The sequence below is a fragment of the Electrophorus electricus genome, chromosome 25, assembly GCF_041902795.1.
Source record: "Electrophorus electricus isolate QZ-2024a chromosome 25, ASM4190279v1, whole genome shotgun sequence".
In the NCBI taxonomy this organism is placed as follows: Eukaryota; Metazoa; Chordata; class Actinopteri; order Gymnotiformes; family Gymnotidae; genus Electrophorus; species Electrophorus electricus.
Window position 1 is genome coordinate 11,847,501 of NC_137521.1, and position 15,940 is coordinate 11,863,440.

Sequence of the window (15,940 nt, forward strand, 5' to 3'; positions counted from 1 at the left end):
TGCAAACACTCAGTGTAGAACAGTGTTAGATTGCAAACACTCACTTTTACAGATGCACATGCCATTTGACTGTGTCACTGTACCATTGCTGAACTGAGAGTACACCGGGCATGTACATAACTCTCCAGAATGAACGTGGCTCTCACGAAAACATGTCATTTAGAGACAGAATAATGTGATAATACAGAAAGAAGTTAAAAAATGAATGAAACATTATTCACAAGGGAAACCTCTTGTTTATGAGCATTTAATTATATTTTAAAATCACAGCTTGTGGAAAAATATTTAAAAAAAAGCATCTGGAGAAAAATTAGTCAACAAGATCAAACAACAAAAACAGCAAACATTACGTAAATAAGATTAAAAATTTCATTGGTTGCCTCTAAGCTTCAGTTTTAAATATTGTAAATTTTGTACAGTTTCAGAAAGTGTTGGCACTCTTGATTTATGAGCTGTTTATTGCCACGTGTCTTTGAAAAAGAAACAAATTCTATTCCTGTAGCCTTTCTGTGCCACGCCGTGACTGGTGTAGTCAGATGTGTAAGGAGAAAATAAACCGTGGAGATTTTGAGATCCTGTGCTGGTCTGGTCTCTCAACACCCCTCGCTGAGCTCATCATTAGTGAACTGAAGAAAAGAAAGAACTGAAACAGATAACCACCATATCATCGGGTAATTTGAAATAAATAGATACAATTTAATATGATCACATTTAAATCAAAACTGTTTAAGTGAATAGAACAGCAATAGCATTATCAGTAAAGCAATATGTATGTGTTATTTTGCCTAATTACTGTTAACATCCAACAGCAAGAGAAGTTAGACCACACCGCTCACTTTTGTTTCACAGAAAGGGGACAAATTAAGGGCAGAACAGGGCTCAAACAACACACAGCCAATCGCCACACAGCCAAAGACCACAGAGCCAATCACCAAGCAGCCAAACACCACATAGTCAAATACGAAACAGCCAATCACCACACAGCCAATCAAACACATAGCCAATAAAACACCACACAGCTAATCACCACACAGTCAAATGCACACAGCCAATCAAGCAACACATAGCCAATCACCACACAGCCAATCACACAACACACAAACACCACACAGCCATTCAAACAATACACAATCACCACACAGCCATTCAAACAATACACAATCACCACACAGCCAACACACACAGCCAGACACCAGACAGCCAATCACCACACAAACACACACAGCCAATCAAGCAACACATAGCCAAACACCACACAGCCAATCACCACAATCAATCAAACATCACAGCCAGTCACCACACAGCCAATCACACAACACACAAACACCTCACAGCCAATCACCACACAGCCAAACAACCACCATATAGCCAAACACCACACAGCCAAGCTAATTACAATAAATACATCTCACACACCAGAGATCATGCAAAACAACAGGACCAGTATATACAGCACCAGTATATACATCACTAGAACAACAATAATATTAATGATTAAAAAAGAAACCAGAAAACACTGGAACATTGAACTAAACATCTCTAAACTGCCCTCCAGGAATTTGTGAGCTGGAACACAGTGAATGTACACACAGAGAGAAACACGCAGCTGACCAACAGGAGGAGGTTCCAGGAAAGAGCCGTAAAACAAAACTACAAACGAAAAATTAAACATGCCAGAAGCACACACACAAAAAGGCAGCCAAGCACAAAAACCATAAACACAAATAAACAAACACTAAAACATGCATAAATAACTACAAATACATGCATAAATAAACACCAACACCCACATAAATAACCACAAACGCATGCATTAAAACGAGACGCAGAATCACGCCGGTTGCACTCGGTCATTGATCGGAGAGGCCATGGTCATTAATGTCCAGACTTTAATAGTACTGGTGTACAAAGACAAACCACCACAGAGACAGTCAGGGTAATTTACAGGCCACTTACAGCTCTGGGATAGGGATAAATCTGAGCAAATTCCTGCATGCTTGCTTTTGCAAAGATGACAAACACAAACACAAATGCCATTATCATCGATCTGGGGGCTTTTATTACAAACTTCCTGAAGCCAACGATTTGCCGTCCTCCTGGGTGGGAAGGAATAAATTAACATGTAAATAGGCATTTAGTCTAAAATCTTGCATGCCATGATGAGAGATCTCTCCAGCAGAGCTGGACATGGTAGAGAAACCCAGTTGCATTACACGCTTAATACCTTTGGTCTGCGGCCGCTGTAATTCAGGGTGTGCGGTGTGCTACACCTGCAGTAAAGTGACTTCCTGCTAGTTTCATCTCTCCAACATTGGCCCAGAGAAGGGTGTGGCACAGGACTATTACACATCCTCTTAGGGGTTTAGAGGAGTTCAGAGGAGTTCAGAGGAGATTAGAGGAGTTTAGAGATTAGAGGAGTTTAGAGGAGTTCACATGAGATTAAAGGAGTTCAGAGGAGTTCAGATGAGATTAGAGGAGCTCAGAGGAGTTCAGATGTGTTTAGAGGAGTTTAGAGGAGCTCAGATGAGATTAGAGGAGCTTAGAGGAGCTCAGAGGAGAAGGTGATGCTCAGTGACACATAACAGAAGAGTAGTGGGATTAGTGTGTGAACTGCAGCTAGAGAGGACAAACTGGAAAGCAGCTGCTGTGAGACTGCTGTACTCAGCTGTGCTCAACTGTACTCAGCTGTGCTCAACTATACTCAGCTGTGCTCAACTGTACTCAGCTGTGCTCAACTATACTCAACTGTGCTCAACTATACTCAACTATACTCAGCTGTGCTCAACTATACTCAACTGTGCTCAACTATACTCAACTGTACTCAGCTATCATTAACACCATATCCCACCTGCTCCCCACCCGGGTGCTGAAACCAAGTACTGAGTGAATGTTCTGATTACTTATAGAAACTGCATATTTCAGTGTCTTATTTTTAATGAATTTACAAAATATTCCAGTTTTGGTTTTGTCATTGTGGAGTACTGTGTCAATCAATCAACAAAAAATGAGTGGAGTCCATTTTAAGATGAGTCTCAAACACACCAACAATGTGGAAAACTTGAAACATATTTTAATTGGCCAATACACATTACACAGTGGCTGAAATATCAGTGCATCCCTAGCGTAAGTGAGCCTGTTTGTGTAAGGGTGAGATCTCCTGCGCTGTGACTCTGAACACCTTAAACGTACTGTACAGAACATGAGTACATCCCACAAGCAGCTCCAACCCCCTAGACTTGTCCAGTCCTAATGGTAGTTCTGTTACAGCTGAGTCACTTGTGTATGACACATGTGATCCTGACCTTGTCTTTGATCTTGGACAAACATTCCTGCATTAGACCCAACAAGCAAAATACTAATATTTACATGCACAAGCACAAACCTCAAAAACCTAAAGGACGAACTACAAAAGACTAACAATTTTGAGATTCCATTGTTTTAATAGGAAGAACAATAACACAACTGTTCATAACATATAGAGCTTTGAAATAAAGGAGTCTGATTAGGTTTTTACCTTGACAAACTTGCAGTTCACAGCCAAACAGAGCAGCTCAAGACTTAAAAGAAACAAGTCAGAGTGGTCACTGCTACAGAGTCAGCCTAAACCCTAACACTAAACCTAACTCCTAAACCCTAACACTAAGCCTAACTCCTAAACCCTTCTGCACTACTACCCACAGGACAAAGGAACCTGCAGCTGAAATTCTTAAGCCTACTCTGAACACTAATCCTAACCCAGATAACTGTAACCCCTACACCCTCACCCCTACACCCTCACCTCTATACCCTAACCCCTATACCCTAACCTCTATACCCTCACCCTTACACCCTCACCCCTATAGCCCTTACCTCCATACCCTCACCCCTACACCCTCACCCCTATACCCTAACCCCTATACCCTCACCTCTATACCCTCACCTCTATACCCTCACCTCTATACCCTCACCTCTATACCCTCACCCCTATAGCCCTTACCTCCATACCCTCACCCCTACACCCTCACCCCTATACCCTAACCCCTATACCCTCACCTCTATACCCTAACCCCTATACCCTCACCCCTATAGCCTCACCTCTATACCCTAACCCCTATACCCTCACCCCTATACCCTCACCCCTATAGCCTCACCTCTATACCCTCACCTCTATACCCTAACCCCTATACCCTCACCTCTATACCCTAACCCCTATACCCTCACCTCTATACCCTAACCCCTATACCCTCACCCTTACACCCTCACCCCTATACCCTCACCCCTATAGCCCTTACCTCTATATCCCTAATCATAACCATTATTGGAGCGCAAACAGTAGGTTCTTTCATGAAGAACTCATTTCAACACATCTTTAATGCTCAAAACATTTAGACAGTATTTGATTTTACAGAATTCTCTGGGTTCATTTCCTGAACACCTCTGACAGTCAGAAAGAAGAACTGCTCCGTCCAGCTGTGTAGTGCGGCTGGAGGGATGTGACAGTAGGGACAGCTGCTCTGAGATGGTGCTGGACTCTGGCTCTCCACAGAGCCACTGGGGGAGCTGCTTTAGCCTTTAGGAGCAGAGTACTGACGCAGGAGAGATGAGATGCTACTGGACTCTGTCACCTCCTCGGGGAGGGAACCCTCGCCATCCTTAATGGAGGGGTCTGCACCAGCCTTGAGAAGCACCTCCACTATCTCTGCAAACTCACAGGCGGAAGCTAGCACAGAGAGAGAGACAGGCAGAGAGAAACAGACAGGGAGACAGAGAGTGAAACAGACACACAGAGAGAGAGAGAGAGAGAGATTGGTTTATTAATATAAAGTAATTAAATTTAATTTTAAAATGCTTTCATTGTTAATGTTAAATAATATGCTTGCTTTACTGTTCTATTGCTTTGGCAAAACTATTATCACAATGCTAATATAGCATTCTAAATGAAAATGAAAAAAGAGAGAAAGAAGGAGAGCGAATGAAAGAAAAGAAGAGAGAAACAGATAAACAGATTGAGAGAGGGAGAGAGACTGCAACGTGAGATGAGATCAGATACATTCAGAACTCGTACACCCACATTACTTTTCACACAAAGTCAGATTTATAGAGTAATGAACAGTATAAGTACACTACTGGTGTGAACACGCTGCCCAAAACATAGGGGCAGTTTACACCAGTCCGCGTACAAACCGGTCAACTTATACACCAGTCCATGTACACACCAGTTTGTGAAGAACCATAGACAGCGGCGTTTGATGCTCAGAAGCCTGTCTAGTGCTATATGGGTCAGTCACTCAAAGACAGGCGCAAAAACTTTCCTCCCCCTCTGGCTGCCATCTTACATGACCTATGAAAAGGACGAGCGTATGCAGGCGCACGTGAGCAGTGGGGACCTGCATGTACTGGTGATTGGCAGAGCTGGGAGTGATTGTGAGGGGGTTGCGGGGGGGAGGCTTGTGATGTGGATTTGTGCCCGGTTATTGGGGGTGGTTGTGGGTACTTGGTTGGTGGGTGTGGGGGGTGGTTGTGGCAGGTGGTTGTGTCTCTCCTTAACCCGGTTAGTGGAGCCTCCTTAGCTAATGCAGAAGACTCCAGAGAGCTTTTACATGCCAGTGTCAATCACTCACTCTCCCTAAAACGAGAGCAAAACGCCCTCTCGCTCTCAGTCTCCAGAGGCTGGAGAAACGCTGACTGACAAGAGCAGCTTTTAACCTCAGACCTGAAAAAGAGAGAGAGACAGGAGAGAGAGAGAGAGAGAGAGAGAGAGACAGAGAGAGAGACGAGAGAGAGAGAGAGAGAGAGAGAGAGAGAGAGAGAGAGAGAGAGACGGAGAGAGAGAGAGAGAGAGAGAGAGAGAGAGAGACGGGAGAGAGAGAGAGAGAGAGAGAGCGACAGGGGAGAGAGAGAGAGAGAGAGAGACAGGGGAGAGAGAGAGAGAGAGAGACAGGGAGAGAGAGAGAGAGAGAGAGACAGGGAGAGAGAGAGAGACAGGAGAGAGAGAGAGAGAGAGAGACAGGAGAGAGAGAGAGAGAGACGGGAGAGAGAGAGAGACAGGAGAGAGAGAGAGAGAGACGGGAGAGAGAGAGAGACAGGAGAGAGAGAGAGAGAGAGAGACAGGGAGAGAGAGAGACAGGAGAGAGAGAGAGAGACAGGAGAGAGAGAGAGAGAGAGAGACAGGGGAGGGAGAGAGAGAGAGAGAGAGACAGGGGAGGGAGAGAGAGAGAGAGAGAGAGAGAGAGAGAGAGAGAGAGACAGGGGAGGGAGAGAGAGAGAGAGAGAGAGACAGGGGAGGGAGAGAGAGAGAGAGAGAGAGAGAGAGAGAGACAGGGGAGGGAGAGAGAGAGAGAGAGAGAGAGAGAGAGAGAGAGAGACAGGGGAGGGAGAGAGAGAGAGAGAGAGAGACAGTGAGAGCGCGAGTGCGAAAATAAATAGCGGGAGACAGAAAGACAGAGAACATGAGGAAATGGAGGAATGAGGAAATGGATGAGTGTGTCCTCACGGTGATGAGGTGTGTGTGTGTGTCCTCACGGTGATGAGGGGTGTGTGTGTGTGTGTCCTCACGGTGATGAGGGGTGTGTGTGTGTCCTCACGGTGATGAGGGGTGTGTGTGTCCTCACGGTGATGAGGGGTGTGTGTGTCCTCACGGTGATGAGGGGTGTTTGTGTGTGTGTGTGTGTGCCTTCATGGTGATGAGGGGTGTGTGTGTGTGTGTGTGTCTTCACAGTGATGAGGGGTAAGTGTGTCCTCACGGTGATGAGGGGTGTTTGTGTGTGTGTGTGTCTTCACGGTGATGAGGGGTGTGTGTGTGTGTGTGTGTGTCTTCACAGTGATGAGGGGTGAGTGTGTCCCCATGGTAAAGAGGGGTGGGTGTGTCCTCACGGTGATGAGGTTTGTATGTGTCCTCACGGTGATGAAGTGTGTGTGTGACGTTACATGGATCCTGAGGTCATTTCATCATTTACTGCTTCTGTGATTTTCTTTTTGTCCAAATCAGCCAAGTTTGTGTTTTTCTCCCTGGAGAAAATTAGACACCAAACCACCGGTACAATCTCTGTGCTTGACGGATCAGTTCAGTCCCATCTGGACATAAATCTGCACGATTACCTAGCATGCTTCCCCTGATTCTAGACATCTTGAGTCTCCTAGCACGAGGACTCACCAGAAACCCTCCTGAATCACCAAATGTTCAAATGGACGCGTTTGAAGAGTCTTTCAACTAACATGGATGAGAAAGGGATCTCCCACAGGTGTGTTAACGTGCCGTCTGTAGCCACAGAGATGCGTTTGACGCGTTACGGAGTTCCTAAGTTCCTTAAACATCCAGGCTTGTCCTGTAGTAACAAACACTTTCATCTTTGAGGAGACGTGTAAAATGTTCCATTACAAACTCCACTCTAGTCCGGTCTGAACAGGGCTCATGGGAGATGACAGCAGGATAAAGGCAAAGATGTAAACAACGTCAACGTCACAAAACAAAAGGTGAATTCATGTGACGATATATGAAAACCTATTTGTGCAGTGAGGCCTCAAACTCTGTGTGTGTGTGTGTGTGTGTGTGTGTGTGTGTGTGTGTGTGTGTGTGTGTGTGTGTGGTTCTCAGGGGAGTTCTATGGGCCAGAGGGATTTATTGGATGCAGTAAACCTTCTTGAATCGTGTGGCATGGTGGAGGCCCTCCAGCTCAGAGGTGAGAACACATTTTTATTCTACACTCTTCATTTCACACACTTTATCTCTTATGTTTATTAGGCATTTTTGCTACCCCCCCCCCCCCCCCCCCAAAAAAATCATTATTTTAGTGTCCCCTCAAGGGGGTCATGGTGATCACCCTGCCAAAGCTTCCAGATGGTACTCACACCCACACACACCCACACACACAGCAAGGGCTCAGAGGACATGGAGCCCGCCCACGTGTATGGTCACATGACACAGGAACTGGGTTGATTTCCTTTGGGACAACTAGTGATGATTACACACTCTATTCAAATCCACCCCCCATCACACACACACACACACACACACACACACACACACACACACACACACACAGGGATAAAAGAGACAATGATGGATGAAATTCACCTGATGGAATAACGAGAGAGAAAATGGGAGAAAGAGATGGAACAGGTGCACGGAAAAAGAGAGACAGAGGAGAAAGAGAGGAATGGAGAGAAAGAGGGAGAGAGCAAGAGAAACAAAGAGAGGGAGACAGAGAGAAACAGAGAGAGGGAGAGAGAGAAACAGAGAGAGGGAGACAGAGAGAAACAGAGAGAGGGAGAGAGAGAGAAACAGAGAGAGGGAGAGAGAGAGAAACAGAGAGAGGGAGACAGAGAGAAAAAGAGAGAGGGAGAGAGAGAGAAAAAGAGAGAGGGAGAGAGAGAGAGAAACAGAGAGAGGGAGAGAGAGAGAAACAGAGAGAGGGAGAGAGAGAGAAACAGAGAGAGGGAGACAGAGAGAAACAGAGAGAGGGAGAGAGAGAGAAACAGAGAGAGGGAGAGAGAGAGAAACAGAGAGAGGGGGAGAGAGATGCATAAAAGGAGGTGTGTATGAATCTCTGGCCTGCTGGACACGAACTGTCTTAGATCTGCTATGATGGTAACCGGAAGAGTTATTACTACTGACCCTCTATACAGTAAAGGGGAGGGTTATTACCCTACTGACCCTCTATACAGTAAAGGGGAGGGTTATTACCCCACTGACCCTCTATACAGTAAAGGGGAGGGTTATTACCCCACTGACCCTCTATACAGTAAAGGGGAGGGTTATTACCCCACTGACCCTCTATACAGTAAAGGGGAGGGTTATTACCCCACTGACCCTCTATACAGTAAAGGGGAGGGTTATTACCCCACTGACCCTCTATACAGTAAAGGGGAGGGTTATTACCCCACTGACCCTCTATACAGTAAAGGGGAGGGTTATTACCCCACTGACCCTCTATACAGTAAAGGGGAGGGTTATTACCCACTGACCCTCTATACAGTAAAGGGGAGGGTTATTACCCCACTGACCCTCTATACAGTAAAGGGAAATGTTATTACCCCACTCCAACTCTGTAAAGTAAAGGGAAGGGTTATTACCCCACTGACCCTCTATACAGTAAAGGGGAGGGTTATTACCCACTGACCCTCTATACAGTAAAGGGGAGGGTTATTACCCCACTGACCCTCTATACAGTAAAGGGGAGGGTTATTACCCCACTGACCCTCTATACAGTAAAGGGGAGGGTTATTACCCCACTGACCCTCTATACAGTAAAGGGGAGGGTTATTACCCCACTGACCCTCTATACAGTAAAGGGGAGGGTTATTACCCCACTGACCCTCTATACAGTAAAGGGGAGGGTTATTACCCCACTGACCCTCTATACAGTAAAGGGGAGGGTTATTACCCACTGACCCTCTATACAGTAAAGGGGAGGGTTATTACCCCACTGACCCTCTATACAGTAAAGGGAAATGTTATTACCCCACTCCAACTCTGTAAAGTAAAGGGAAGGGTTATTACCCCACTGACCCTCTATACAGTAAAGGGGAGGGTTATTACCCACTGACCCTCTATACAGTAAAGGGGAGGGTTATTACCCCACTGACCCTCTATACAGTAAAGGGGAGGGTTATTACCCCACTGACCCTCTATACAGTAAAGGGGAGGGTTATTACCCCACTGACCCTCTATACAGTAAAGGGGAGGGTTATTACCCACTGACCCTCTATACAGTAAAGGGGAGGGTTATTACCCCACTGACCCTCTATACAGTAAAGGGAAATGTTATTACCCCACTCCAACTCTGTAAAGTAAAGGGAAGGGTTATTACCCCACTGACCCTCTATACAGTAAAGGGAAATGTTATTACCCCACTCCCCCTCTGTAAAGTAAAGGGAAGGGTTATTACCCCACTGACCCTCTATACAGTAAAGGGGAGGGTTATTACCCCACTGACCCTCTATACAGTAAAGGGGAGGGTTATTACCCCACTGACCCTCTATACAGTAAAGGGGAGGGTTATTACCCCACTGACCCTCTATACAGTAAAGGGGAGGGTTATTACCCCACTGACCCTCTATACAGTAAAGGGGAGGGTTATTACCCCACTGACCCTCTATACAGTAAAGGGGAGGGTTATTACCCACTGACCCTCTATACAGTAAAGGGGAGGGTTATTACCCCACTGACCCTCTATACAGTAAAGGGAAATGTTATTACCCCACTCCAACTCTGTAAAGTAAAGGGAAGGGTTATTACCCCACTGACCCTCTATACAGTAAAGGGAAATGTTATTACCCCACTCCCCCTCTGTAAAGTAAAGGGAAGGGTTATTACCCCACTGACCCTCTATACAGTAAAGGGAAATGTTATTACCCCACTCCCCCTCTGTAAAGTAAAGGGAAATGTTATTACCCCACTGACCCTCTATACAGTAAAGGGAAATGTTATTACCCCACTCCCCCTCTGTAAAGTAAAGGGAAGGGTTATTACCCCACTGACGCTCTATACAGTAAAGGGAAATGTTATTACCCCACTCCCCCTCTGTAAAGTAAAGGGAAGGGTTATTACCCCACTGACCCTCTATACAGTAAAGGGAAATGTTATTACCCCACTCCCCCTCTGTAAAGTAAAGGGAAGGGTTATTACCCCACTGACCCTCTATACAGTAAAGGGAAATGTTATTACCCCACTCCCCCTCTGTAAAGTAAAGGGAAGGGTTATTACCCCACTGACCCTCTATACAGTAAAGGGGAGGGTTATTACCCCACTGACCCTCTATACAGTAAAGGGAAATGTTATTACCCCACTCCCCCTCTGTAAAGTAAAGGGAAGGGTTATTACCCCACTGACCCTCTATACAGTAAAGGGAAATGTTATTACCCCACTCCCCCTCTGTAAAGTAAAGGGAAGGGTTATTACCCCACTGACCCTCTATACAAGCAATACTCTTATATGTCCAGAAGTGACATAAGGAACAGAATGGCAGCTTCTTACCATAGTGCAGGGGGGTCTGGCCTTCATCATCCTGTAAGAGGCAGAAAAGAGAACACGAATGACAATCAGGGAAGTGTGTGTGTGTGTGTGTGTGTGTGTGTGTGTGTGTGTGTGTGAGAGAGAGAGAGAGAGAGAGAGAGAGAGAGAGAGCGAACACACAGACAGCAATGGTACATGGAGACAAATAAGCACAGTGGATAATCCGCCATTCAGTTGGGTCTCGACCACATCCAGACAGCATGGAAATCCCCGTAAAATCCCATAAAACACACGTGTTTAAGTGTTTCCCCACCTTGCAGACCAACACGCCACAGGTAACTCCAACTTCACAGGGATTAGGAGCATAAATTAAATATTGATTGGCAACAGGAAAAAAAGGCAGTTAAGGGCAGTATGGGCAGAGTTAAAGGCAGGATGGGCGGAGTTAAAGGCAGGTTGGGCGGAGTTAAAGGCAGGTTGGGCAGAGTTAAAGGCAGGTTGGGCAGAGTTAAAGGCAGGATGGGCAGGGTTAAAGGCAGGTTGGGCAGAGTTAAAGGCAGGATGGGCGGAGTTAAAGGCAGGTTGGGCAGAGTTAAAGGCAGGATGGGCAGTGTTAAAGGCAGGATGGGCAGTGTTAAAGGCAGGATGGGCAGGGTTAAAGGCAGGATGGGCAGGGTTAAAGGCAGGATGGGCAGAGTTAAAGGCAGGATGGGCAGTGTTAAAGGCAGGATGGGCAGTGTTAAAGGCAGGATGGGCAGAGTTAAAGACGGGAAGGGCCGCATCAGGGTCAGTACTGGGATACTATACACACACAGTTATTAGTATGTGTACCCACTGACAACTAAACTCACCTCACCCGCACCTGCCTCACAGATTGGCTACAGCGGTACCAGTTCTACAGCGGTACCAGTTCAGATGGGCTACAGCAGTACCAGTTCTACAGTGGTACCAGTTCAGATGGGCTACAGTGGTACCAGTGCAGATGGGCTATAGTAGTACCAGTTCTACAGTGGTACCAGTTCAGATGGGCTACAACGGTACCAGTTCAGATGGGCTACAGCAGTACCAGTTCTACAACGGTACCAGTTCAGATGGGCTACAGTGGTACCAGTTCAGATGGGCTACAGCAGTACCAGTTCTACAGTGTTACCAGTTCAGATGGGCTACAGTGGTACCAGTGCAGATGGGCTATAGCAGTACCAGTTCTACAGTGGTACCAGTTCAGATGGGCTACAACGGTACCAGTTCTGCAGCGGTACCAGTTCAGATGGGCTACAGCGGTACCAGTTCTACAGTGGTACCAGTTCAGATGGGCTACAACGGTACAAGTTCAGATGGGCTACAGCAGTACCAGTTCTACAGCGGTACCAGTTCAGATGGGCTACAGCAGTACCGGCTCAGAAGGGCTACAGCAGTACCAGCTCACACTGCAGGCCCATTTCACTCAGATGTTAATCTGTTCTGGAACGCGTGCATGAGAGAGAGACAGACAACCACCAGTTGAGTGAGATGGCCAACAAGGCAATGTTTAGGACACAGGTTAATATTTAGGATATCTGTACAGTACAGTCTGTTCTCTCCAGCCGTAATAAGAGCCATCCTCTGTCATGTTAGCATGTCTATTCTTAGACAGGCGAAAGGCTGTCAAACATGGTCTGAGCTAGTGACACATGGCTGTCTCATTTTTGATAATATTCTATCATGTCTGAACATGTTGCACTTGCTGTCATTTACATATTATCACTTACTTATCTACTTTACTATCTACATATACTCAGATATCTGAATAATCCATTTACATATACTCACGTATCTGAAGAAACCAACAACTGTTGAAAAAAATGCAATATAAATTAGACTTTGAAACATCAGAGAATCGCCTGCAGCGTAATGCGTAATGTAGCGTAATGGCCTCAGCATAAAGCAGAGCGCACGAACATGAACTAAACTATCTACGTCAGTCGAACTAGTCCCGTTAATGCTTCTGAGAGATGTACGTTAAAGAAACGATAAGGAATATATTTACTGTCCTAAATGATCAAATGACCGTAATATGTAATCAGAGATTTTTAAAAAAAGAAAAAAAAAGAAAGAAAGAAAACAAAACATGCCGAGTTCAAAGACAGACCATTTAAAGCCCAGAAGGACTTGAGGTGGCTAGCTAGCTAGCTAACTGAACAGGAAAGCGTTAGCTAACCGTAATAACGTACCATGGCCCCTAGAGTAAGGGGCGCTCACCTGCCCCAGAGCATCGGACACGTTGTTGATATTCTCAGTGGGTTGCGTTTTTCCCCCCCTTACTGTCATTTCTACTATCGTTACTGTATGTCACAAAATTCAGGAATTTCCTTTGACCGCCCTGTTATTAGTTAGGCAATGTTCATGTTTCTTAAAGATCGTAGTCCTGTTTTAATTAGTGCTAAGGTATTCTAAAAGAATTCTTCCCAAAATGTCAAAAACGTTTTTAAAAAAAATAGCTATTTTGAATACTGGCTCTATTAATGAAGTGTCATACCACTCAGACCCTGCCGGGGTCAAGCTGCCCCTCGGACCTCCGAGTCAGAGTGGTAATAGAATGTGTGGGGAAAAGAAGCCTCAGATGATGGCAAATCCTGGCAGTAAAGGGTTTGGCTGCAAAAGGATATGGAGGAGCTTGTCCTTAACGGGGACACTGGACATCTGAATTACAGAAAGATACAACCTGCTTCAGTCTGCTAACAAACTAGAGCTTGGGAGAAGCACCATCTTTCAGCAGGTCTTTCAACAATCCCAAGCATATTCTACAATGGTCAAGTCAAACTCCAGATCTTAATCGAATCAGTAACATTTGGCTCTGTTTGAGAACTGTAGCCCATGAACATGAATCTTGAGCAGTCCTGCCAGGGCAGAAGGGGCAAGATCTCTCCCAAACAGTAAGATAACACTGCTAGAAACTCTCTGCTTTGGATTTTGAAAACTTGCTTTAAGAGCAATGGATTTATGCCATAAAAACACTGTAATAATCTGTCAATCCATATTAATCTGATGATTTTTTGGGTGCTGAGTAGATAAATTAGTGCGAGTAGGTGTGTTTGTGTGTAGATATGCGCACGTGTGTGTGTGTGCATTGCGTGTGTGCGTGTCTCATTCTGTAGCAGCAGTAGTTTGGGAACACATATCTACAGCCATAATTAAACACAGAGGACTTTAGTAGCACTAATCTGCTTTCAGTAATTGAGGTTGCAGCAACGAAAAATCATGTGTACACACACACACGGATATAATACAAATACATGTACACATCCACACAGGTACACACATGTATGCACACATACACATGTACACACATGCATACACACCCACACACTCCACATGCACACACACATCCTTATATACGTGGATGCATGCACAATCACACACACACACTTACATACAGTACACAAATGCACACATGCACACGCACAGGCACACACACACACTCGTACACACACATGTACACATGAATGTAACAAACACAAATGCGCACACACACATGCATTCACACAAACAAAAACCACTCACATACATGCATGCACCCACAAATGGGTCAAACTATGGGACAAACAGCAACTACAGGAAGACACTAATGTGTGTGTGTGTGTGTGTGTGTGTGTGTGTGTGTGTGTGTAAGAGAGAGAGACCAGCTGGGTCAGGGGGGTCTTCTCCTCCCCAGTAAAGGCTGATGAGTCTGATGGAATCAGGGAATAATTGGATTGTTGCCTGTTTGGGACGGCCAGCCCTGCACACCCTCCTGTTAAACACCTCACAGAAACACATCTCCACTGCCACAGATCCCCCCCGCACTGCAGAAAAGCCCCCTACAACTAGTGGAGCTCGCCCACTGCCCAGGACAGACTCTGGCCACTGCATACAGTGACTGACTGAATACTGACCTACAATGTTGGTAGACTGCACCTTTTAGAACAATCATGTGAAAAGAAATCTCAAAGTGTGCACAGGATTAAAACACTCAGAGTACGGGGAAAGTTCAGTGTGTGTGTGTGTGGGTGTGTACACTATAGAGTCTATCAATATTCCACTCCTCCTCTGTCTCTTTCTGTCCCGTGCAAAAGCCCTGGAGTATTTACCAATTGAATTAGCTTTAGCAGGCAGATATACACTCTCTCTCTCTCTCACACACACACACACACACACACACACACACACACACACACACACACACACACACACACAAAGAGAGAGAAAGAGAGGAAAACAAAAAGTGTGAGTGAATCTGTGTAGGCCATCCATCAGTGGTACTGCACTACATCTGTAGCTGGGGTTATGGGTCATGGGTCAACTGTCCATAGGCTAGAAAAAGCTTTCTGTTTTCATATAAGACCAGCCTGGCACCTCCCAGGGTATGTGGTCCATTCTGGACATCACATAGGGTATATGGTCCATTCTGGACATCACACAGCATATATGGTCCACTCTGGACATCACACAGGGTAAATGGAACACACAAGGCACCTTTGCTCATTAACATTCTGCTCTAGTGCAGTGGAATTTACTCCACTGCTGGCCCCAAACGTCTCTCTCTTGCTCCATCTCTCTGTCTATGTGTCTGTCTGACAGATTAGTAAAAGGAATGAGGCAGGTGGGTAAGTAATGGTGATTTGGGGAGACAGCACACAGCAGGGGATTGATGGAGGTCTGTCGTCTTCTTATGCAGATCCACACTAATCAGCGAGCATCATTTATTACACTACCACTCCAGCAATATTCAGACTACACACACTCCCTGCAGACGCACTCTCTCACAAACATGTGTGCGCACACACACATGCCCAGACACACTCATGGGCTATGATGCGGGACAGAATATACATGTGAGTGTATTTGTGTGTGTGTAACGGGAGGAGCTGTGTTAAAAGGATCAGGAGGCGTGGCCAGCCCTAATTGAATTTGCTTCACCTCTGTGTGGCGTGTGTGTTAACCTTGTCAGTTAGTGTGTGAGGGCCAGCTTGTCTGTACACATTACGCACT

General features: G+C 45.7%; 2 protein-coding genes across 5 annotated transcripts in view; one reads left to right on the plus strand and one right to left on the minus strand.

Moving 5' to 3' along the window:
• The window catches only part of lhx4 (LIM homeobox 4), a 20,305-nt gene extending 19,734 nt beyond the window's left edge, over positions 1-571 (plus strand). The window contains exon 6 of the mRNA XM_035521992.2: positions 1-571. This exon is cut by the window's left edge and continues 1,792 nt beyond it. The gene's annotated coding sequence lies outside the window, so the exon portion shown is untranslated.
• acbd6 (acyl-CoA binding domain containing 6) overlaps positions 1-15,940 on the minus strand; it is a 36,883-nt gene that overhangs the window by 41 nt on the left and 20,902 nt on the right. The window contains exons 7-8 of one of the 4 annotated variants that reach the window (XM_081707517.1): positions 10,955-10,985; positions 1-626 (exon numbers count right to left, since the gene is read on the minus strand). The exon at positions 1-626 is cut by the window's left edge and continues 41 nt beyond it. In XM_081707517.1, coding sequence (XP_081563643.1) covers positions 619-626; positions 10,955-10,985 — 39 coding nt within the window. In that variant the 3' untranslated portion in view covers positions 1-618. Of the gene's footprint in view, positions 644-4,332; positions 4,700-7,805; positions 8,054-10,954; positions 10,986-15,940 lie in introns of those variants that run through there. The other 3 variants (XM_081707516.1, XM_035521783.2, XM_081707515.1) reach the window with 3 other exon arrangements.